General features: G+C 42.2%; 1 protein-coding gene across 17 annotated transcripts in view; it reads left to right on the top strand.

The window, feature by feature from the left end:
* ROBO2 (roundabout guidance receptor 2) overlaps positions 1–21,125 on the top strand; it is an 878,643-nt gene extending 857,518 nt beyond the window's left edge. For 11 of the 17 annotated variants that reach the window (XM_075263390.1, XM_075263392.1, XM_075263383.1 and 8 more), the window contains 5 exons: positions 3,675–3,868; positions 10,579–10,746; positions 10,873–11,106; positions 13,381–13,578; positions 17,296–21,125. In XM_075263390.1, coding sequence (XP_075119491.1) covers positions 3,675–3,868; positions 10,579–10,746; positions 10,873–11,106; positions 13,381–13,578; positions 17,296–17,297 — 796 coding nt within the window. In that variant the 3' untranslated portion in view covers positions 17,298–21,125. The remainder of the gene's footprint in view (positions 1–3,674; positions 3,869–10,578; positions 10,747–10,872; positions 11,107–13,380; positions 13,579–17,295) is intronic. The other 6 variants (XM_075263397.1, XM_075263396.1, XM_075263393.1 and 3 more) reach the window with 2 other exon arrangements.
* Positions 21,126–26,349: the final 5,224 nt, after the last annotated feature.

Here is a 26,349-nt window from a genome sequence, read left to right as displayed (position 1 = left end):
ACCAGCTGTTGGACCTCCAAAGATCTCATACTGAGGACCTATCTTAAAGTAACTTAGTTGCCCACAGTTGTCCTAAACTCACTGAAATTGGTTTATAGCTTTGAACGCTTGACTATACCTAATATAGCTCATGTATGGACATCCAGAAGGGAGAAAACTGTCTCTCCGATGTCCCCTATAGGGAGAGAGGTCATTTAAAACTCCTTTTATAAATCGATGCCCCAAGAACTTTGCCCAAATAGTAGTGTAACTCAAGTGATATTCAGAGATATAACCGGAAGCCCAAGGGTCCCAATGCAAAATTGTTAATGGGGCTCCTACCAACCTTGTGCCATTTAGAATAGTGGTATATTTTATGTAGCAGAAGAAACTTTGGGGCCCCCTTTGGGCCAAGGGCCCGGTAGCAACTGCTGCACCTCCTATAGCTCCACCCCTAGTGACAGTGGTCTGGCCAGGGGTGATCCTTCCTCGTTCGCCGCCCAAGGCGAACTACAGAAAGGCCCCCCCCCCCCCGCCGGGGGAGGGAGTGGGGTGTGGCTTAGCAGAGGGGCGGGGCTTAACTGAGGGGGCGGGGCTTAGCGCCATTCGCCAGCAGAGAGCAGGCCCGGAGACTGCCTGCTCTCTGCCTGAGCGTGAGGGGAGGCTGATAGAGCAGCGCTGCTCCAGTGGCCTCCCCAAACCACCGCTCGGGTGCTAAGCCAGTCCAGGACAGCTTGTCCTGGACTGGCTTAGGTTAGCAAAAATGCCGCCCTCCCTGGGGCCCTGACATAGCGCCGCCTGAAGCGCTCGCTTCAGGTCGCCTCATGGGAGGTGCGGCACTGGGTCTGGCGACCATAAGATAAGAGGTCCTGACACTGAACTACTTCTCCTACTTGCCATGATGCCATAGTGTCCAACTCTAACCGGTCTATACAAGTCTCATTGATTGATCTACTAGCTGTATAAATCCCTATACCCTCCCCCTACTCACGGTGCACCTAAAATTCAATATTTTCGACATCTATCAAAATTTGCACTACGTATTTTTAACACTGACCCCCAAACATCCCAAAGTCCCGTGCATTGGTTGGAGTTATCCTTTAAGAATTTGCTGAGATTTCCTATTTTAGGGCATGTAATCTTCAATAATGAAATGGCTACATATATCATGTCATCATTTGCCGGCTAACAGTTTCATTAAAGGGATTTATACGTGGATGGTGTTTTCTTATCATAAATAATTTCATTTGAAGGGCAGATCAATGAAGGTGACTACTGTATAATATGATTTATTATATAGAGATACATATACTGAAGATGTTATTAGACTTACAAATCATAGGAATTTGTTACAATTAAATGGATAATTTATATGTGTCAAAAAGTAGAAAGCGGTAAATCAGCCGGTCAGGTGAAAAAATCATCCTCCGCGTCTGCGATATAGATGTGAGGAAGGAAGTCTTGGCAGGGATTGTAAAGTTTAGACGGTAGATATGATGTATGGACTTGATTGACTTATTTAAAGGGACAGTCAGAAAGTAGAAGATGTGACCTTTCTTATCTTTCTTATTGGCTTGAGATACCTTGAGATGTGTGTCGTCAGCTTGGAAATAAAAGAAACTTTTGCTTTATTACTTACCTATTACTTGTTTCCAATGCTGGTCTCATCTTAAGATATCTAAACAAGGATGGATCTAATAGTTGGGGTATGCAGCCACGTAACTTTCCCACTTGGTGGTATTCTCTCAAGTGGTCCTCCATTTACTGCAATGCGGGATGACATGGTAGCCAGTCATAGCGCCCCCCAGGATGGTGTCACCATGGATGACATCACCATAGACATTAACAACGTTTCATCTATGTTGTCGTCATGTGTCTACAAGCTGTCACCTACATATTAGTCATTGGTAAGGACTAGAGATGAGCGAACAGTAAAATATTCGATATTCGTTTCGAATAGCCTCTCAATATTCGACTTTTTGAACGAATATCGAAACCCATTATAGTCTATGGGGAAAAATGCTTCGTTTCAGGGGATCCCACCATTCGACTCAGGAGAGTCACCAAGTCCACTATCACACCCCAGGAAATGATGCCAACACCACTGCAATGCAACTGGGACAGCAGGGGAAGCATGTCTGGGGGCATCTAACATGCCCAAGTCACTGTATTATGTCGGGATCCCTGTCAGCTTGCAATATGCGGAAGCTGACTTTTTCCCATAGGAATGCATTGACCAGCATTGATTGGCCAAATGCCATGCAGAGTACAGCATTCGGCCAATCAGCGCTGGTTCTGCCGGAGGCTCGTCTGTGAGGAGGCAGAGTCTAAGATCGTTCCAGAATGGAGACTGCTGTGGACCGATCTTAGACCCCGCCTCCACCGGCAGAACCAGCGTTGATTGGCCGAATGCTATACTCTATAGGGGTTAAAGGGATTCTACCATTAAAACCCTTATTTCTGTGGCTAACACGTTGGAATAGCCTTTAGAAAGGCTATTCGTCTCTTACTTTTAGATGGGATCTCCGCCACGCGGTTCCTTAGTAATACCGGTTTTTAACGGTATGTAAATCAGTTCTTTGGCAGCGATGGGGGCGGGCCCCAGCACTGAAAATGCGATGAGGGCGTCCCCACCGCTGCCCGAGAGCAGGATCCTGCGCCACCTCTATCTTCTGCTGGATCCTCCCCTTCTTTCTTCGGCGGCTTCACCTCTGTCGGCTCTGACACTAGTAGAGCCGACTGCGCATTCGCGGCCATAGTTCCGAGACCGGAATTGCGTGCATGCGCAGTCGGCTCTACTAGTGTCTCAGTGGCAGAGCCAACTGCGCAGGCGTCAGAAGAAAGACGAAGAAAGAAGGGGAGGATCCAGTAGAAGATAGAGGCGGCGCACGATCCTGTTCTCGGGCAGCGGTGGGGACGTCCTCATCGCATTTTCAGCACTGGAGCCCGCCCCCATCGCTGCCAGAGAACTAATTTACATACCGGTAAAAACCGGTATTACAAGGGAACGGCGCGGCGGAGATCCCATCTAAAGGTAAGAGACAAATAGCCTTTCTAAAGGCTATTCCGACGTGTTAGCCACAGAAAAAAAGATTTTTAATGGTAGAATCCCTTTAAGGAAACAGCATTGAGCCAACGTGTTTGTCAATTTTTGGAACTTCTGACCTGATGGACAGTAGAATGATCTCCAGATGTTCGGCTGAGATGGGAATACCCACATAAAAGGGATTGTCTGGACTTGTCTGGGTTGAAGATCTCCTTTATTTAGAAACAGCGCGACTCTTCTCTACAGGCCATGTCTGGTACTGCAACTGAATTACATTCCATTAAATGTGCCCAATTTGTAATATCAGATATCGCCTATGAACAAGAGTGGCGCTGTGTTTTTTTTTTTTGTTTTTTTTTTAAACTGACCTTTTATTCTTTAGCGTATATCTCACTGCAATACTCTCTAAATATCTAATACTCCAGCATGCAATGAGCGCACACAAAACTTTACTACCTCAATTACAGTGAACAATTTAATCCCAAAAAAAATGAATAATTCACGCAAGCGAATCCATTTCCTTATAAATATATAACTATGTCATTCCATCCAGCTCATTTGCATATAATTGATAATTTAACATGTCAATCTGGTCGGATATATAAAATGGAGACATTTGTTCCATAGAGTTCTATGTTCTTATCCGCAGGCACTTACAGAGCAATAACCAGCCCCCATTGGCCCCCATTCCTCCAATGGGCTATGTGTCCGGAGCCTTCATAGCCGACTTAGAGAAAGATCTACAGGATCCCGGGGACGAGGAGGATGACATGAGCCGTCCTCTCCGAGGCCTAGAACACACTCCAGGGTCCAGTATGGATAATCTGGACAGTTCTATCACAGGTAGGTCTAGGCGTTGGTTGACGTTTATCGCCTGCAGATGTATTTGCTATCATGGCGGTCCGGGCGCCGACCTCTTCATTATGCATTCGCTGGAAACATCAAGTTAAAGTTGGTTTTTTGAAACGATGTTTGATTTGCTGCAAAAAGACAAGAACCTTCATGCATTTTAAAAAATGTTAAGACTTGAAAGAAATCTTTCATCGACAGATCATCCTACAGGGAAGGCGACATGAGAAGGAGAAACTTCACACGGGGAGACATAAATAGTTTTCCTTTCTAATTAGGAAGTAATGTTATTCTCTTTCTTTACCGGATCAGACACAGTTTATGTCGGCCCGGACACTTCCGTGTCATTTTTTTCATACACTTAATATTTCGGGTAGACGTAAGATAGGATTACGGATATATAATTACATGTTACACATCGTACTAAGTCAGCGAGATAAGCAGGAATACATGAATCCTGATACTCGGTATCAATGGGGGCTTTGTATAGTCAATTATTTATAGCTTTATTGGTTTACTAGTGCAGTATACACTATGGCTCACAATATACATTTTTCCCTATCGGTATGTCTTTGGAGTATGGGAGGAAATGCACTCAAACACGGGGAGAACATACACACTCCTTGCAGATGTTGTTCTTGGCAGTGCTGGAGTTCTGTTCGAACTCAGGACTCCAGCACTGCAAGGCTGCAATGCTAACCACTGAGCCATGGTGCCCCTGTTTATGGGGGGCCTACATGGGGTGGAGGGGTGGGTAGGTGATTTGAGGTATAATAGTCCTTGGGGTCTCACCTTTCATCTCATCTTCCCCGATTAATATAGTATACACCCTATTAATAATGATGATGAGACATTTGTTTTCCTGTATTGTCCTTCTCCACCTTTAATATAGCTATTAAGACTCACATACACATGTATACTATATACCATGTATACCTATCCATGGACTGCACTAAGTGAATATACAGTATACAGTATTACTGACCTATGGCCACTCCATATGACATTGTGTACCATAGTGTTTTTGTGAGATATTCTTCTCTGAGTCTTCTCTCTTAGAAACTTTGTCACCATAGCATGCCATGAGAATAAACCTCCCATGGTACAGTATGGTGTTAAAGCTTCTACATGGAGCAGAGAAAATAATAATGCTTATCCTTTACTGCACCATGGACGTAGACAAGAGGGTATAATAGGAAAGATGGAAGAACTTTCTCTTCTACAAATCAATGGCACAGAAATTCAGATTGCAAATGTCAATATGTATCTATGGATGGATGGATAGATAGATAGATAGATAGGAGATAGATAGATAGATAGATAGATAGGAGATAGATAGATAGATAGATAGATAGATAGATAGATAGATAGATAGGAGATAGATGTATAAATAGATAGATAGATAGATGATAGATAGATAGATAGATAGATAGATAGATAGATAGATAGATGATAGATAGATAGATAGATAGATAGATAGATAGATGATAGATAGATAGATAGATAGATAGATAGATAGATAGATAGATAGGAGATGATAGATAGATAGATAGATAGATAGATAGATAGATAGATAGATAGATAGGAGATGATAGATAGATAGATAGATAGATAGATAGATAGATAGATGATAGATAGATAGATAGATAGATAGATAGATAGATAGATAGGAGATAGATAGATAGATAGATAGATAGATAGATAGATAGATAGATAGATAGATTTTATGTCTCTGTACGAGCACATTAACCAATTCATTCATTGATCATATTAATGTTCGTCTAATTGTTTCTTTCTGGAGCCAGTGAAGAGGATTCTATTTATTAAGGCAAATGTAGTTTTGTGAATTAAATATGTGACTAGAAAGGGAATCACTGATAGATTTTTTTTTTTTTTTCCAACCTCATAAAAATGGTAATGTAACAATTAGCAGCGTCGCCTTCTAAAACACAGAGTTTTGTGTAAATGGATATACAGTGCCTCACATTCATCAAGAAAAGATGGGTTTAGCATAAAATGACATGTAAATGAATTGATGACTGACCGTAAATTAATTTTAGTGCTGAAGATGTAATAGGGAGACACAGCGAGATGCCACTTTATCCTGGTATTTTATCGCTCTGTAACATCTCAGCAACTACTTAATGTTCTGCCGCCATTTCTTCTCAACAGCTCAAACGCTTTGAGAAATGTTCTAAGTATAAAAAAAAAGCAAAAAGTAACAACTCAGTAAACAAAAATAAATAAAAGCAAATGGCAGGAATTAGATTTTCATCACACATTTAAGTAGACATTTATATCCTAAGAGTTGGCGTCGCGTTCTATAAATTACCCCCAATTCGATGCGAATAACTAGTCTATTACAAATCATAAACGTTAGAATAGAGTTCAGATAAATTCTCGATCCATGTCGCGTCATGTTGTGTGTGTATAGTTTTATATATTGCTGACCTTCTAAAATGCATTCATTTACTTCCATAAACTTTCCATTGAGGGATAAACTGACTTTCGCGTATATGTTTGTTATACTAAAGAAATATTTTGACGTTAATTGGTTCCATTTTTAGTTTTTTTGGGGGGGGTTTTAGAGATTGCATCCAAAATATTTCACCTGCCATGAGTCTAAACATCTACTGAATTTGTAGAATTTTTCTTATATAGCTCAATTATATATATTATATATATTATAATATACAGTATATAATATATTATATATATTATATATTATATATATTATATTATATTATATTATATCTTGGATTTTTTACATTTGTAAGGTATCAATAACAGAAAAGGGGGCAGTCAATTGCCTTACAGACCTAAGATTTCTGATCTCATGGGACACATATAAAATAATGAATTCTACATAGTTTGCAACATTAGACAAAGTAAATGGTGGGCCATAAGTATGGATACACTCAGTTGGGCCATAGTTAGGATACACCCAGGGCAGGCAATAAGTATGGATACACCCAGTGTGGGCCATAAGTATGGATACACCCAGTGTGGGCCATAGGTAGGGATACACCCAGTGTGGGCCATAAGTATGGATACACCCAGGGCCGCCATCAGGAATTTTGGGGCCCCATAAAGCCTAAGTGTCTGGGCCCCCCCTGCCATTTTTGCTTTGCGCGCCGTGGGACATTTAGCCCCACCCACTGTTATGTTGACTCCGCCCACTCATTAATTTTCCATTTGCCCGCACACTGTATAATCCTCCTACAGTCACCCGTAAATTATATGTCCCCCTCCATCTCTGCCCCCAGATTCATGTCCCCTCCATCTCTGCCCCCAGATTCATGTCCCCTCCATCTCTGCCCCCAGATTCATGTCCCCACATTTCTGCCCACAGATTCATGTCCCCCCATCTCTATACCTCCCAACTTTTGAAGAACTAAAAGAGGGACAAAATGTGTGGCGCGCTTAGCGCGCCGCAGCAAATTTAGCCCCGCCCACTTTTGTGTTGACTCCACCCACTTGTTAATTTTTCATGTGCCCGCACACAGTATAATCCTCCTACAGTCACCCGTAAATTATATGTCCCCCCTCTATCTCTCCCCCAGTTTCATATACACCCTTCATCTGCCCCCAGTTTCATGTCCCCCTTCCATCTCTGCCCCTAGATTCATGTCCCCACATCTCTGCCCCCAGTTTCATGTCCCCCCAGATTCATGTCCCCCCTCCATCTCTGCCCCCAGATTCATGTCCCCCATCTCTGCCCCCAGATTCATGTCCTCTCCATCTCTGCCCCCAGATTCATGTCCTCTCCATTTCTGCCCCCAGATTCATGTCCCCACAGTGTCATGCCGTCCCCTCCTTCATCTGCCCCAGTGTCATTCCGTCCTCTCTTTCATCTGCCCCCAGATTCATGTCCCCACAGTGTCATGCCGTCCCCTCCTTCATCTGCCCCAGTGTCATTCCGTCCTCTCTTTCATCTGCCCCCAGATTCATGTCCCCACAGTGTCATGCCGTCCCCTCCTTGATCTGCCCCAGTGTCATTCCGTCCTCTCTTTCATCTGCCCCCAGATTCACGTTCCACCTCCACATTAAACTTACCTTCTCCTCCGCTCCCTCGCCGCTCTCTGCGCGTCTCTCTCGCTGACACATGCGGCTGAAGGAAGGAGCTGACACAGGTCAGCTCCACGCTTCGCCGCTGGGTGTCTCTCTCGCTGACGCTGACATGTATGCGGCTGAAGCGAGGAGCTGACCTGTGTCAGCTCCTCACTTCGCCGCTGCCGGCTCTCTCGCGGAACCCGGCTCAGCCGCATATGTGTCACCGAGAGAGGCGGCAGCGGCGAAGTGAGGAGCTGACACAGGTCAGCTCCTCGCTTCAGCCGCATATGTGTCAGCGAGACAGGCGGCAGCGGCGAAGCGAGGAGCTGACCTGTGTCAGCTCCTCGCTTCAGCCGCGTATGTGCTCAACTCAGATCTGCGTCCTCTGGACGCAGATCTGAGTTGAAACAGGACATACAATGACTGCTGCCGGCGCCAGGGGGCCCGGGCCCCCCCCATTTTAAAATTTGGCCGGGCCCCTGACGCCAGTAGCAGTAGTACTGGCCTATCGGCGGCCCTGGATACACCTAGTGTGGGCCATAAGTATGGATACACCCATGGTGGGCCATAAGTATGGATACACTCAGGTGGGCCATAAGTATGGATACACCCAGTGTGGGCCATAAGTATGGATACACCCAGTGTGGGCCATAAGTATGGATACACCTAGTGTGGGCCATAAGTATGGATACACCTAGTGTGGGCCATAAGAATGGATACACCCAGTGTGGGCCATAAGTATGGATACACCCAGTGTGGGCCATAAGTACGGATACACTCAGGTGGGCCATAGTTAGGATACACCCAGGGCGGGACATAAGTATGGATACACCCATATAAAATGGAAGTGGTTGCTGATGTCACCTTACCATATGTCTCATATTAGTACATGGTAAGGGGGAAACATTTGACTCCCTTCCCACTGAAAAAAGTAAAGTTCACTCCCTAATGGCAGCTTTGCAGATGTCCACCATGGGCCTCACCTGGTCTCAAATGCTTCCCCCCTCCCATGTACTAATATTCCACAAACGGTAAGGTGATATCAGCAACCACTTCCATTTTATCTGGGTGCATTCATACTTATGGCCCACCCTGTAGAATCAAAGGAAAGAACTGATGGGATTTTAATTTTTTGTGCAAGTATATATTATTGAAAAAATATCTACAAATTAAAAAAAAATGTATCTCCTAAAACATTTAGAGTGATACAAATGTTCTTCCAGCTCTAGAATTTTTCATGTTCATAGCTTGATGGTAAACATTGACATTTGCCTGCTCGTGGCCTTATTATCCCCTTCCCCTAATTGTTCAATAAAAATATTAACTTGTGGTTAATAGAAAGAATGTCAATAACTCACTAGATCCCTGCCTTTATTTTTAGGTTCTATGGTAAATGGATGGGGGTCTGCATCTGATGACGATCGTAACTTTTCTAGTCGTAGATCTAGTGTAGTTAGCTCTTCCGATGACTCGATATTTATGAGCGGCAACTTTGCACAGTCACTCGTTGCGGCAGCAGATAAAGCTGGTTTCACAATAAATGGAACCAGCCTATCAAGAGCAGGTTGGTTGTCTTTGGACTAGTGTCTTGGGCATGAGGGATGGCCCTCTTCTTCTTGAGCTTACTTTCCCTTTCACGAACTTGCCTCACATTGCCGGCTTAATCTAACATGCATGGCATCTGGTGGATGGAACCTTTCATCGTGCAATCTTTTCTTCTAAGGTGCTCGCATACAACCATATTCTAATTATTCTTGCATATTAACCAAAAGCTATAGACTAAGTAAAGACCCTACGAAGAGGAGTAGTTAGCATTATAAACATTGGTGCACTATACCAAGTAGGAGCTGACATTATCCAACCAAGCACTTCAACATGAAGGCTTCTTAGGTTGCTTGTTTGTGATCACCCCACTCTCTATAGACTACTTGAAATGGTCAATGTTGCATTTGTTATGGTTGGAGAATAGGGATTAATCTGCTGCTAGCCATCTTTGGTGGCAGCATATCTCCTCTAGAGAACAGAATCCTTCTTTTACCTGACATCTACCTATCGAAGGAAAGACTGGAAGCCCCACTAGATAGTTATCGAGTTCAGCTGAAATCCAAGCATTGGTTAACATTGATTTAACACGTATGGACAATTTAAGAAACATAGAGAAACCAATAAATATACAAATACATTCCAGACCGTTTTCAGACTAGACAATGGTTAGCCATTGGGCAAGGATTTTAGAGTCTTGGCCACGAAATGTCCAACCACCTAGAAAGAAATAATCAAGGCAAAACAATCTTTTAACAAATTGCTTTTCTCTGAACTCTAATACAATACTATTTGTGACTTGTAGAATCTCCTGCTCCTCGTCAAGAGGTCATGGAGAACTCTTGGAGAGTCATGGAGAACTCTTGGAGAGTCATGGAGAACTCTTAGTAAATCAACATTGTGATAAGCTGTTATCTATCTCTTTTGTACTTTCGCTGGTGGCATCTGATGATCTTCTGCTCTGGCTTTATCCATTTGCATGAGATGTAAAGATCTGTGGACATCCTGTTATGTGTTCTACAAGATTGTGATATGTAAAGTTGTTATTTAATTTTTTTTTATATTACTGTATTCAAATTATAGTTGGTATCTTTTTTTTTGCTTTATAGGAAAAATGCAATCTTTTTCTCAAAAACCAAGACCTTCAAGTCCATTTTCCGGGGACAGTAACATTTCAGCCATGAATCACAACAACCAAAGGCCACGGCCTACTAAAAAACACAAGGGAGGCCGGATGGATCAGCCTCCGGGACTTCGGAGGGAAGGGTTGGTAGATGGTAAGTTCGTTTTAAAGATGCCTGAGTGTAAGAAGACTTTGGTTGCTTTACCTTTGTTATAGTTATGTTTTAATTAAAGGGGTTGTCCACTATGTAACAGATTATTTGGTTTTTATTCATTCCAAGATCTTCCACCTCCACCCGAACCTCCACCTTGTCAAAGTTTGAGACAGCAAATGCCCAGTCAACGTAGTGGCCCTCCAGAAAGAAAAGCCAGTTCTCTTGAGAGGCATACTTCCAACATGGATGATAGTAAGACCTCTTTGGAACGCCATGGTAGAACATCTTTAGAGCGGCAGCGACAAACACAGGAATGGCTTGGCTCCACAGATCGGCAAAACAAACAGGCTTTTGGTTCAGGTATTATAATAACTATTGCTAGATGATCCACACAGTAACAAAAGACCAAAATTCCAAATCTCATTCAAAAACAGATGAAAACAATATTACAATTTATATACCCATGAACAAACCCAAAGATCTAAGATGGGTTTATATGTAGGGACAGGATGAGATGTAGGGTTTGCCTGCTTTAGAAGGACCACTGGGGACTGGTGGGGAAAAACATGCAACATGGGGCACATGAATGAATCATTGTCATCTGTCAATCATTGTGAACTTTGGGAAGTGAAGGTGGTGGTGCACAATCTTAATCTACAACCTTGGCCACCGACAAAAAAAGGTTTACCCAGCCATGTTTCTAAAATGTAAATAAGATGGTGGTTCTTATATATTTTGGCAGAGTAGCTATGTGTGGTATTGCAGCTCAACCCCATTCCGTTAAAGAGCGTCTCAGAAAATTCTTGCAGCCTGAATAATGAGGAGCTTAAATCCTGGCAGCCAAATAACTAATGTAGTTTAAGATGAGCCAGGACCAGGGAGAGGTGACCCGAGGTTGTCTCTCCGACTACTTCTTCCTCCAAGGCTTGGTTTTATTGCCACGTCAAGCCTATCTGCATTTAAGGAGAGATTTGGCCATTAAGGCAAACCTGGAAGGGAGAAGCTGAAGCGGGATCAACCACTGGGACATGTTCTAGGACAGCCTCTCCATGTTCTGGGACATCTCTCCATGTTCTAGGACAGCCTATCCATGTTCTAGGACAGCCTCTCCATGTTCTGGGACATCTCTCCATGTTCTAGGACATCTCTCCATGTTCTGGGACATCTCTCCATGTTCTAGGACAACTTCTCCATGTTCTAGGACAGCCTCTCCATGTTCTGAGACATCTCTCCATGTTCTAGGACAACTTCTCCATGTTCTAGGACAGCCTCTCCATGTTCTGAGACATCTCTCCATGTTCTAGGACAACTTCTCCATGTTCTAGGACAGCCTCTCCATGTTCTAGGACAGCCTCTCCATGTTCTAGAACATCTCTCCATGTTCTAGGACAGCCTCTCCATGTTCTAGGACATCTCTCCATGTTCTAGGACAGCCTCTCCATGTTCTGGGACAACTTCTCCATATTCTGGGACAAGTTCTCCATGTTCTGGGACAACTTCTCCATGTTCCTTTAATCTATGCTTTTACCAGGATACCAAATCATCCAGAGTAAAACATAGTTGTATGTAATGGCGAAGCTTGGCAAGATTTAATGCTATCCGTAGTTCATACAACATACTGTAAATCTCCTGGCAGACTCCCTGCACTGGTTAAGTTTTATTACTATAATACGTCCTGGGCCCTTGGAGCCCCATTTAATACCTGCGTGTAGGGCACCCGGGGAGGTCGGATCTCATATTCCTTTTGTCTATCTCCCCTGCTGATGCTCCGACTCTCGGTCAAATGACCAATTCCACTCCATTCAATGTACCTGCAGTCCAAGTAGAGGGATGTCATAGACATCCATGAGAGTTGGAGTGGCTGCAGCAGGGACAGAAGAATTAGAGGTATGGCCTCCCCAACTGCCCACCACACAATACTAAACAGGGATTTGGGGGACCAGTGTGTCTATTAATAAGTAAGTGTAACCAGTGCAGGCGTAACCCGTAAATGGGACTTAGCTGCAATACTAGACCTAGCCCACGGACAAGTAGTGCTGTTTCCTGAAAATGGCAGCCATGTTTATCTCATCTCATACAACCCCTTTAAATAAGCTCTGGAACTCTGGTACAAAAGTATATAGTATTAGCTACTGTGAAGAGAATAATTCCATTCCATTATCTTTAATACAGTAACGTCGATGATCTAAGAGTCATGTCTTTATGATGTGGCATGTGCTGAACCAAACGTATTTAATGCCGCATCATCAAATAGTTCCGACCTAAATCTAATTAAAGGCTAATGACACCCTGACAATTATTCCCTTGCCGGTATATTCGGGCATATCTATAGCTCTGTTATTATTTTTTTCTATAATTGCCTATTTAGAAGCCACGTATAATGTGCACAAATTGATCTCCCATTCTAATTAATGGTGATATTCTAAAGATCAGCACTTCTCTAAAATATCAACTAGAGCAGAAATCAAGGTAATTAGACAGGTGCGGAAGCTATTTAGGCGCTCGCTCTTTATCCCGCTTTCACCTGCTAAATTATTTACTAAATAGCGGTAATAGAAAGTAGAATTCTAAATATATAGAAAGTCGTTTCATTAAGAAAATCGCAGGAATGTTCATTGATTCTTTCCCCGGCAGATGAGGTGCTGATGCCATACAGCAAGCCAAGTTTTCCTTCACCCGGAGGCCATAGTTCTACAGGAACCACCTCTTCTAAAGACTCCACTGGACCACGAAAGGGCGACATTATGAGAGGTCACCAGCGCAATGCCATTGATTTTCTTGATGTAGGATATTTGGGGCCAAACAGTCAAGGACAGTTTACAGGTGAATTATGTAAGTAGTTGTGTTAGCGCTTTGTAAGAGGATCGGAGAATTCTGACTCAATAGAGCAAAGGAATCCAAATACTTGAGAGGGTCACACGTAGGATGCTGATTTGGAAATGGATTCCGACCCCAAACCAGTGGCAGATTCTGTCCCATTGAAAATAATTTCTGAAAAAATAGGCATCTTGCTCACTTTCACCGCTGATGTCGTGGCTGATTTAGATGCTGATGATGCAACTCAAGACATTTATCTGGGCCTGATCAGCTGAGGAAAGCCACCAATGGTCTGCATCGGCATTTGATCCCTGGGAGCCAGCGGCTGGAAAATGAAGAGGACTTCCTCTCCATTTTCCACCATGTGAATGGACCATAAGTGTTTAGTTTTGCTGCAGCACCCCCACAGGTCAAATTAAGCATTACACAGTGCCCATTCAAGTCAACAGCAACTTGCCAACTCTCCCGTAAGCTCTAGGTGGTGCCTAAAAACAGGAGTGAGATCCCAGATTCCTGGAAGAGCTGGGGCTGGTGGAAAGCCAAACTAAGGGCTCGTTCACACAGGGGCAAGGAGGCGGATTTTGACAGCGGGTTTCGCCTCAAAATCCACCTCCATACAATGGCTAGCGGACAAAAGAAGCGAGCTGCCCTTTCTTCAGGCAGAGCAACCTCCGGAGTCGGCCCATTCATTTGAACTGACTCTGGAGGGGGAAGCCATGACCGTGACGGTCATGGCAGGTGGGTTTTGACCCGAGAGTGACACGTCTCCCCACGTCACTCTCGGTGCCAAAATCCCCCCCCCCCCCCCATGTGAACGAGCCCTAAGAGTTTTGGATAAAAAGTCTAGAGCATACAACTCCAGTGCCCAGGGACAATTCACTCCTCAGTCTAGGAGTGATATCTAACAGGCTTTTTATTCAACGCCTATAACACGTTTTGGGGTAGGATTGCATGCCAGCCCCACACACCCCTTCATAACATCTCTATTGCCTGAAGATGGGGTTTACTATGTGGTGGGTCTAAGAGTTTCTCTATTTGTAATATGGCTGTGGTGTGGCCAGCACATTTCCTCATGTCCTTCCCGTGTCACGAAAAGGTGGCGTAGCCACATCCAACAAAATTTTGGCATGCTTTGTTGGCCATTCTGCCTGAAATATTGGCTTGTACCTGTCTTAACATTAAACAGGTTCACAAGGGCGAGAGTTTTTCTGTACCCATCCTTCTACCACGCCATGAATATAAGGTGAAAAAAAAAAAGAAAAACAAAGAGAATTTTTGTATACTAGATACCCCAATAGTCATAGTTTCACTTAACATAGGAACCTAAACTTTCAGCCCTCAATTCCATATACATAACCCATCGTTCAGTCTGTTCTTAGTTATAAGCTTCCAGACTAAAAAATTTAAGGTTTGAATATTACTGAAAATTTTCAAATTCACTTTACGTTTCTGTTTTGTATGATTTATGTTGTATGTTTGCTAATGGAACAGAGAGAATTTTAGAAAAATATAGCAGAATATTCTCAGCTGACTTCTGAAAGTCTAATTCATGCTGGAAAAACCATTGCTATAGATTCTGTACGGATTTTAATATTTACGATGTAACCATTTTTGTATTATTTACGATTGCATGCATATTTTACAATTTCATGAAATCTGGTATTGATGTGAATAATCTGAATTTCTTAAGGGATAACCATGTTTCCTTGTTGTTATATGATGGAAGGCTAGGCCAATCCCATTTCCCTTTCTGTAAGAGTTATAGTTGCTGTCATTATAATATAACCTTCCTGTCCTCACCGGCAGAATATTGCTATTATTCATCATGACCATCCCCTAATTATCTCCATCCATATTGTGTGTGCAAGCAAATACAAATTATGGACACATACCTGGCTTGAGAAAGTGCCCATAGCCGGCGTGAAACGGCTGTTGCCCTTGCCGTGTATGCCATTCCTCCCTCCCGGTTTATTTTAATCATGTTTCCAAATAAAGGACTGAGTTTTTAAGAAAATTTCTTCAAATGGTTGAGTGCCCCTCGTTTTTTCTCTTCTTTCATTAAATACAAATTATACCGAGCACTCCAATCCATCATAGTCCTGCATCACAGAGATATTGTAGGTAGTCATGTGAGATGGTGAGGTCGCACCTTGTTTTGGGCAAGCTATGGACATAATCAGGGGTGAACCATGGCTTTCTGCCACCTGAGGCGGACGTCAGAAAGCTGCCCCCCCCCCCGTCTTTAGCAGGCAGAGAGCAGGCACGGAGAGGACCTGCTCTCTGCCTGAGCGTGACGGTGGCCCCTGCACACAGTATTATCCCCCATAGTGGCCCCTGCACACAGTATTATGGCCCATAGTGGCCCCTGCACACAGTATTATGTCCCATAGTGGCCCCTGCACACAGTATTATGTCCCATAGTGGCCCCTGCACACAGTATTATGTCCCATAGTGGCCCCTGCACACAGTATTATGTCCCATAGTGGCCCCTGCACACAGTATTATCCCCCCATAGTGGCCCCTGCACACAGTATTATGCTCCATAGTGGCCCCTGCACACAGTATTATCCCCCATAGTGGCCCATGCACACAGTATTATGGCCCATAGTGGCCCCTGCACACAGTATTATGTCCCATAGTGGCCCCTGCACACAGTATTATGTCCCTTAGTGGCCCCTGCACACAATATTATGTCCCACTGTTGCTTAAATGTCCCCCCGACTCCTATGCTGTTGGCCGCCGCTCTCATCCTTCTTTAATGATGTCGGACGTCACATGACCCAGGACCCAAGCCAGGATCATGTGACGTCAGCCGGTAACGGCCTATTAAAAAAAACAACAACAAAAAAACGCAGCAGTAGCGGTTGTCACTGGGCCCCCTAATGTCCCGGGCCCTGTGGCAGCTGCCTCCGCTGCCTCTGCGGTAGTTACACCCTTGGTGGCTATCTTTATCAGTCCCACAGACTGACCCATAGATGTTTGCTCAATGGTTGCCTCATTCATTAGATATCCATTTTTTTTTATCAGTTGGGTCCAAGGCACATGTCACCTATCCTGTGTATCTGTGTTGGACTGAGGTTCCATAGGCCCACCAGATAAATGATGCTGGGGTCCACCCTCCAACCTCCCCTGGGCAATAGGCCATAATACCCTGGTTGTCTTCTGCTGGACCAATTTTATATTAGCACTTGAGCCTACTGGAGAATCATCTGGTACTTTGGTGGGCAAGTCCAACACCACTAGGAATAGATAACAAGTTGTTATTGTGGAACAACGCCTTTGAGGAGGCCATAGACCTTTGGTAGGTGTTGGCCTAATGAGTTTCTTCATTAGACCTCCTTTCATCCCTGTACAATTGCACATTCAGTTTTGGACTTACACACATGGGGATAGGGAAATGGGTCACTGTGAGACACCTCTAGTGGTGACCTATCCCCCGTAAGAACAAAGCATATGACATGTTGACATCCAATTTTGAAGGAATGTTGACTTGACCCCATACATATCCGACTGCCACCAAAATCAAAGGGTATGGCCGACTTTGCTCTATATGTATAGGTGCTTCATATAACAAAAGTAGAACTTGCTACACAATATTGTGATGAACCTTGATGCTCAGAGGAACCTGGTTAGATTTATTGTATGGGGTGGTGACCCCCACCCTAATCTCAATACTTAGAAGCCAAATTTCAGTATCGTTAATGAAATAATTTCTTATCTTCTCTTTCGTAGAGTACTGAAAAGCTACGACCCAAGCTGCTCTATGAGACCGTTTGGTCTGGACTGATGAAAGTCACGAGGAAACTCAAAAACAGTGCAATGGACATTCATTTATTTATGTAGGATCGGAAGGACTGTAAATGCAATGTAAAGCCACAGAAAGTCACACATATCCCACAGACGATTTACTTTCTCCTTCTCTTCTATACACACCATCCACCTTAAATATTTCTTGCCAGAAATACACAAAAGAGGAAACGACAAGGAATCGGCATCAAGGATGAAATAAGCATTTTGGCTTTGTATATATTGTTTTTTTTTTTTTCTTTGATTGCATTCCTATGCAAGCTTGCCCTCTTTTGTTTATATTCTTCTTCTTAATATTATTGTCTGTCCTTATTGTTCTATTGTACTATACTGTATGTGAAATTAATAGGCTGTGGTGCCATATAAAAAAAAAAAAAAAAAAACGACAAAAAAAAAAAAGACAAAAATTTTTTTTTGGGTTTAACTGTGTAACATTCATGTTTAAATTTTGCACTGCGATTTTTATTTGATGATAAGCACAAAACCTTACTCCTTGTGACACAGAGGGAAGAGACTGAATGTGACTGGATGGTCTGTACTATAGAAACACATTGCATATTGCTGCAGGTACTATATCTGTGCAGGATCACATGAGTGGGATTACCTGGTTTACAGAGAAGATAAACAAAAAAAAATTGCAAAGATTCCGGCAAATAGATTGGAACGACAAGGATCTAAACTAAGCAATATGTTTGTTTTTTCTTGCTTTCAATATGGTGAAGATCTATGTCATTGTTATATGAGAGTATGAATACATGTATTCACTTGTGGACGTGCATGTATGTACAATTTATATTTATATATGAGCATATATTTTTGAATATGCACATATATAAGTCACGCACATTTGTGTATATTATAATGACTAACATCCACTCTGGTAATGTTAAGTGGATTTTTTTTTTAACCTTGTTTCGAAGGTCTGAGACAGTAGGATAGGTAGAAAAGCCTTGAATACATACATTTTTATTGGAAAACCAGACCAGCTGATGACTATTCGCTTCCTCCATTGGTTCAAGGAGACTTGTATCTCCAATGTTTGGTTTCCACCAGTGGTCTGTCAAGGAACCATCCATAAGAGACTTGTATCTCCAATGTTTGGTTCCCACCACTGGTCTGTCAAGGAACCATCCGTAAGAGTCTCTTATCTCCAATGTTTGGTTTCCACCACTGGTCTGTCAAGGAACCATCCATAATAGACTCGTATCTCCAATGTTTGGTTTCCACCACTGGTCTGTCAAGGAGCCATCCATAAGTGACTTGTATCTCCAATGTTTGGTTTCCACCACTGGTCTGTCAAGGAACCATCCATAAGAGACTTGTATCTTCAATGTTTGGTTTCCACCACTGGTCTGTCAAGGAACCATCCGTAAGAGACTCGTATCTCCAATGTTTGGTTTCCACCACTGGTCTATCAAGGAACCATCCGTAAGAGACTTGTATCTCCAATGTTTGGTTATCACCACCGGTCTGTCAAGGAACCATCCATAAGAGACTCGTATCTCCAATGTTTGGTTTCCACCATTGGTCTGTCTACATTGACCTAATATTATCCCAGGCGAGCTAGAGGACTAAGTTTCATGGTCGGAAAGTGGAAGAGAATTATTGCGTCTCACTTCTTGTACTGGCTGACACGCAACATTATAGCTGTACTGTATATAGAAGTTTCCTTGTTTCACATACAACATCTGATTTGCAAGTAGAAATCCGAAACGTTAAATGTTTTGGTTTTTTTGCACAATTTTTTTTTTCATTTTATATTATTATTTCTATTTTTTAATATGATGACATCATCAAACTCTAAACATTGTGAAATAGGGACTGTCTATTTAGTTAGGATTTACACTTATCTTACACCCATCCAGTTGCTTAAATTTTAGCAGGACAGAAGCACGGTGTCACCACGGCAAAACTCATAGAGATTTTCCCTTAAGGCCTTATTCATGTGACCGCATCCATGTTTCAGCCTTGAAAACAATCCATTTTTTTGCATCTGTTCCACGTCCTTTGGTCTGTTTTTGACGGCCATTTTGCATCCGTTTTTAATGGAACGTTAACAAAATTTTTCTTTTTCGAGCCAGCCCACTGATCCGTCCTTATCAGTCGTATCTCGGACATCAATCCATTAAAAAACATATCCATTGATTTCTACTGGGTTCATGTGTCCGTCAAAGTGGACAAAAATAGAGCATGTCCATATTTTGTGGATAAGGTCCAAGGGATTTACCCAAATCAAGAAGCCATAAAATTACCGCGTAAAGTCTAGCACTAATTTTTGCCACCTGTAAAGCCAGTCAACTTTTTGACATCGACTTCTCTACTAGAATTTTTAGCACTTCTTTTCCTGTATAGTCTAGATTATGTTCTATAAATTATTCAGATCTCATGCCAGTTCTTTTACATCTAGCTCTATTTCTAATTTAATTTCAAAATTTTTCAAAAATTTCACTTGGAGTCTCAGTAAAGTAGGTACTGTGCAATGGTATAGATAGATATGATATATTTCAATTGCCCGTCTTTAACCTAAAACATATCCTAAGAAGGACCCACAGGGCTGTGGGTCTAGGCCAAAAATTCTTTCCTTAAATGAAGACTGTTTTTATAATAAAATACTGGACAACATTCACCTATATTTCATTTTACGCAAGAATCGGTGGATCAACACGCTTGTAGAGGGGGGCCCTGTTAATACTTCCAAGCCTCTATCTATCCAATACTTGGCTCCAGTTTTGTCACCAATTTGGGTGTTTTTTTGCACCCTTTTCTGTAAAGAGGGGTTTCTCTCTACAGTCTAGTCGGAGACCCCCCCTATCCCCAGGGTCTCTATTACAACCACACGGGCGTTCAATATTGTAACAATGTCCTTGAATATAAACTCTCCATTTCTTCAGAGAATCTTTTCAACAATTCAATTTTGCCATTTTTTCCAAAATTTTTAAATAAATTTGATTTTAAAAAAAAGTTAGTAAATAGCTATGGAAATTCAGTGATGTAAATACATTTTGAATAACTTTATTATGCGGTACGCAAACAAACAATCCTCCTCAATGCGGATTGAGCTTTGCGTACTATTACCGTCTAAAAGCAACACGTGTATCGAGTACTAAAATACAATTTGTCTTTTTCGGAAGTCATACCAAACTCTCATTTCTTAGTCTTACCATCGAGATGTTTTACACCGTCAGTGTGCATTTGGTGTCATATAGCGGAAGAGATTACAAGGATCACGAGGCGGAATTACACGTTGCGGAGGAAATATTAGGTTCTATCCCATTCTGTCCTATAGGCCATTTTCTAACGATGTAACCACGTGGGCAATGCTTATTCGTGCATTTCTCTTGGTCGTTTTATAAAGGATAAATGCAATGTACAGAAACTTTGCTTCATCCCCAATGGAAGATTTTATAAGGCCATGAAATATTGAAAATTGAATTTTTTTTCTAGAATTTTTGTTTACTTTTTGTTTTCAAAAAATCTTGTTCTTTATAGAGTTTATAGGAAATGCTAAGCTGACAACCCACTGAAGTCACAATGTCGGTTCTTCCAATGTTTGTTCTACCTTTTCCATTGGCAAGTGGTTGTAACAGTATTAAAAATGTGCGTTTTCATGACATTGTCACTCTGGTAAATATTTTTCTTGTCACCACAGACGTTTTCACCTGTGTAAATTAGGTCACGAGCCAGGGTCAAATGTTTCTTTTTACAAATATGAAAGGACTTGTTCTTATGAATTAATATTCTCTGACTGAATAATACATAACAAAAGAAAAAAAAAATCCTGCTGTCTCCTCTCCTTTACTAGCAGCTTGTAATATCGCCTGGGGGATGACGGGTGTCTGGGAGTTCCCAAATCTAGGAAATTTTGTTGGACTGATCTACTGCAATGGTACCAACAAATTGTAACAATTCACATCCAATTGGATGGATAAGGTCGCCAACATCATCACTTTTCTCCATTGTATAGTTCATGCATTTTGTTATATGAGTTCTCTAGAAGATCAACATTCTTCAAGGTAGACCATGAATGGTTGGTCGATGGGGATTCGATGCAGAACCAGCATTGATTGGCAGAATGCTATACATTGCCAATCTACTCTGGTTGTTCTCTTACCTTTAGAAGTCTTCTCCCTGCGCAGTGTTCCCAAGTCCTCTTCCGGCTCTGAATTCACTCTACTTAGGCATCGGGCCTGGGCAGAGCCGACTGCGCATGCCCGCGCATGCGCAGTTGGCTCTGCCTAGGCCCGATGCCTAGCAGAGTGAATTAAAGGCCGGAAGAGGACGCAGAGACGCTGCGCAGGGAGAAGAATCCAGCCCGACCCTCACTCATGGACTTGGTAAGTAGAATTTGATCGAATGTTGCCTACCCCTGAAACGAGCATTTCCCCCCATAGACTATAATGGGGTTTGATACCCGTTCAAACAGTCGAACAGTGTGCGGCTATTCGAATCGGATTTCGAACCTCGGACATTTTAGTGTTCGCTCATCTCTACTCATAACCAAAGACTCATAGGCCCTGAGACAAAAGCTCAACTTGGGCCCCCCGACACAACTTTTCCCATATGTGATAGCCCCATTCCATCCATACATGATAGCAACATTTACATTTCAGTTTTCTTCTGTATCAGGGCCCAGAATGCCATGAAGGCTTGTTCGCAACATGTCTGTGCACATAAGCATCCCATCATTCCCATCTCCTGTTAGTATCCCCCAAATAGGCTGCTGATCATCTGCTATTTTACTATGAAAGGGTTCACCTTTCTGACAGTGGAAGGTTCATAAATCTTCTCACTCCAGTGCACCAGAGGGCATGGGATGTAGGATGCACAGACTGCCATCCATCAACGGAAATCAGAAAGGAGATCAAAGCAGTCAACCCTATTGTGGGAAAGCCTGTGGGCCTCCTTGGGTTCTAGGCCTAGTTGCATCTTCAACCACTACAACCCATAGAGGTATGCCACTGAATTATTGGGATAAGCCACAATACTTGGGAAACAGCCACTAGTATAACTTAATCTCCGAGTATGCAGGCAACTTTTGGGTTAATAATTGGGCACTTGGCTGGTCTGCTCAAACATTAGTCTTTTAGTCTAAGGTTAGGTGCCCATATATATATTAAAATTGGTCAACTGTCTGTATGGGAGTCTCTTGACAAATGATGATGGGGAAAGTATCAAGTATGTTGTATTTCATTGGATAATACTTTTGTTGCCTGGGGATATTCTAGAAGAATTGGTTTGCCCACAAAAGACATTTCTGATTAAAGTTCAGGATTAAGAAAAAATGTCTGATATTTTTTGGGCCCACCCTTATCAGTAAATTTAACCCATCCCCCAGACTCTGTTCCTCGACTCCCACTCAGCCTGTCCCACTGTCAGATCCAGACTGTCGACAGTGGTTTGGATTTACAGAAGTGGTTTCGCTTTCTGAGCACCACTTTACATAAATTTATTGAAAGTGAATCATAGTTACAGAAACAATTAGAGATGAGAGAGTAGTATTCGATCGAATATTACAGTATTCAAAATATTCGAACTCGAACAAATATTACTCGCTGTTCGCAGTAAATATTCGATTCAGACTCAGAGGCGGAGTCTAAAATGGAACCACAGCAGTCTCCATTGTGGTCCGATCTTAGACTCCGCCTCCTCACAGATGAGGCTACGGCAGAACCAACGTTGATTGGTCAACGTTTGGTCAATGCATTCCTATGATAAAAAGTAAGCTCCCTCGTAACCGCAACCTACCAGATCTCCCGACTAGCAAAGAAGAGCCTGCTGCAGAACCAGCGTTGATTTGCCGCAGGCTCGTCTTTGCTAGTCGGGAGAGCTGGCAGCTTCCGGTTACGAGGGAGCTTACTTTTTATCAGCGCAACTGCAAGCGCTGTGCAGTTAAAGCGCACGGACCCCATAGACTATAATGGTGTCCATGCACTTTAACTGCACTTCGCTCCTCCTAAACACTCTCCTCCTGCTACTTGTGGGCTTGGTGACTCTCCTTTAGTAGAATAGTGGTTTCCCCTGAAACGAGCATTTTTTCCCATAGACTATAATGGGATTCGATATTCGATCAAGTAGTCGATTATTGAGGCTCTACTCGAAACGAATATCGAATCTTGAATATTTCATTACTCGCTCATCTCTAGAAATAATGTATCTCACTGTTATGTGTTCTGTGACTCCAATGCACTTCTCTTTAAAAAGCTATACTGTATCTGTAAAACCCAACCACCGGTGACACTCTGTATTTGACTTTCAGCAAGATTAGCGTGTGGGAGACCTGGACGATGGAGTCTAGGCCGTTCAATTTAGTGATAAGATTTAGCTTTTTGAAAAATGGTCTTTAGTATCGCTGTATTTATGACTCGCTGGACAACACTAATGTCATGCCATTTGTCATACAAAGTGAACAGCATAAAAACAAAATGCAAAAAATACGGCCTGTAAAGATTTTTCACACAGAACTCACCAAAATGTTAATAATAACATCTAGTCAAAACATTAGATGTAATACAAATGGTGACAAATAAAAATGCAACTCGTCGTGCAAAAAATAAACCCTCATATGGCTATGATAATAGAAGTATCTAGAAGATTTTGGAAACCAGAGACAAAAAATTTGAAAAAAGTCACCGAGCTGTAACACCCAAACCATACACAGTGTAGCCATGCATGGCCATATTATATGCCCTTGTATTTAGACAAGGGAACAGGCAGAACTGGAACTTAATGTGCTGAAAACAGCAAAGGTTTAAGCATATTGGTACCTTTGACAAATTGTGGAGGTTAGACAATTGTGTCAATGCATCTCGAAATGGCATGTCCTATTGGATTTTCCCCATTATACAGTGGCTGGCACCTACCTGCTATAGTGGACAATTGATGAACCAGTGAGAGGATTTTGAATGGCCAAGGCTCATTGATGCACATGAATTAGTGAAGGCTAGGTTGTCTATATTACAAAACAGCACAAGTCGCTAATGCTAGCACTTACTGTAATGGTATCAGTATATATAGTGCATTATAGCTTGTGTCTATTGGACTGCCACAGATAAGAGTGCCAAAACTGACCTCTGTTCACCACTAATGGTGCCTATAATCAGCTCATAAGCGTCAGAACTGGACCATAAAGCAATGGAAAAAGGTGGAATGGTCTGGTGAATCATGTTTTCTTTTATGTCATCTGAATAACATACGTGGGAAAAGATGGCACCCAAATGTACTCTGAGAATAGGCCAAACCAACAAAGACAGTGTGTGATAGTCTAGGTAATGTTCTTGGAGAAATTATGGCTCCTGGAATTCGTGTTGATGTTGTATTGATGTGTACCGAAACACTTCTTCATGGCAACAGTATTTTGTAAAGGTAGTTGCTGCGCCATGCCACACTGAAAATATTGTTTAGGAATAGTTAGCAGAACATGACAAACCGGTGAAAGTGTTGACTTGACCACCAAATCCCCAGATCTCACTTTGGGATGAGCTAGAAAACAATTCAATCAAAAGAGGTCCCAACTCACAGTTCATTGAAAGAGAAAGAAAGTTATGTTTAGCCATTGACCATTAAAACTAGAGATCGGCAAACCTCTCTCTTCGTTTAGTTTTGGGTGGTATGAATCACACTTTAAATTAGCTTAAACATAGTGTATGACTGTCAGGGCTCCTAGAAAACTATCTATAAAACATAATGTATAACACTGTCTGGGCTCCTAGGAGTCTATCTATAAAACATAGTGTATAACACTGTCAGGGCTCCTAGAAACCTATCTATAAAACATAATGTATAACACTGTCAGGGCTCCTAGGAGTCTATCTATAAAACATAGTGTATAACACTGTCAGGGCTCCTAGGAGTCTATCTATAAAACATAGTGTATAACACTGTCAGGGCTCCTAGGAACCTATCTATAATACATAGTGTATAACACTGTCAGGACTCCTAGGAACCTATCTATAATACATAGTGTATAACACTGTCAGGACTCCTAGGAACCTATCTATAAAACATAGTGTATAACACTGTCAGGACTCCTAGGAACCTATCTATAAAACATAGTGTATAACACTGTCAGGGCTCCTAGGAACCTATCTATAAAACATAGTGTATAACACTGTCAGGTCTCCTAGGAACCTATCTATAAAACATAGTGTATAACACTGTCAGGACTCCTGGGAACCTATCTATAAAACATAGTGTATAACACTGTCAGGGCTCCTAGGAACCTATCTATAAAACATAGTGTATAACACTGTCAGGTCTCCTAGGAACCTATCTATAAAACATAGTGTATAACACTGTCAGGTCTCCTAGGAACCTATCTATAAAACATAGTGTATAACACTGTCAGGGCTCCTAGGAACCTATCTATAAAACATAGTGTATAACACTGTCAGGGTTCCTAGGAACCTATCTATAAAACATAGTGTATAACACTGTCAGGGTCCCTAGGAACCTATCTATAAAACATAGTGTATAACACTGTCAGGGATCCTAGGAACCTATCTATAAAACATAGTGTAGAACATTGTCAGGACTCCTAGGAACCCATCTATAATACATAGTGTATAACACTGTCAGGACTCCTAGAAACCTATCTATAATACATAGTGTATAACACTGTCAGGACTCCTAGGAACCTATCTTTAAAACATAGTGTATAACACTGTCAGGGCTCCTGGGAACCTATCTATAAAACATAGTGTATAACACTGTCAGGACTCCTAGGAACCTATCTATAATACATCGTGTATAACACTGTCAGGGCTCCTAGGAGCCTATCTATAAAACATAGTGTATAACACTGTCAGGACTCTTAGGAACCTATCTATAAAACATGGTGTAGAACACTGTCAGGGATCCTAAGGAGGACCAAAATAGGTAACAGAAGATGAGTATACATGTTTGTTTTTTTACTCTGAGATCTAAAGATTATAGTAATTCCGCTCCTCCCTTTTCCATAGAATTCTATGTGTGAGGCTGAAT

This window comes from Leptodactylus fuscus, chromosome 2 (assembly GCF_031893055.1).
Source record: "Leptodactylus fuscus isolate aLepFus1 chromosome 2, aLepFus1.hap2, whole genome shotgun sequence".
In the NCBI taxonomy this organism is placed as follows: Eukaryota; Metazoa; Chordata; class Amphibia; order Anura; family Leptodactylidae; genus Leptodactylus; species Leptodactylus fuscus.
This window is presented reverse-complemented; position numbering and strand designations above follow the sequence as displayed.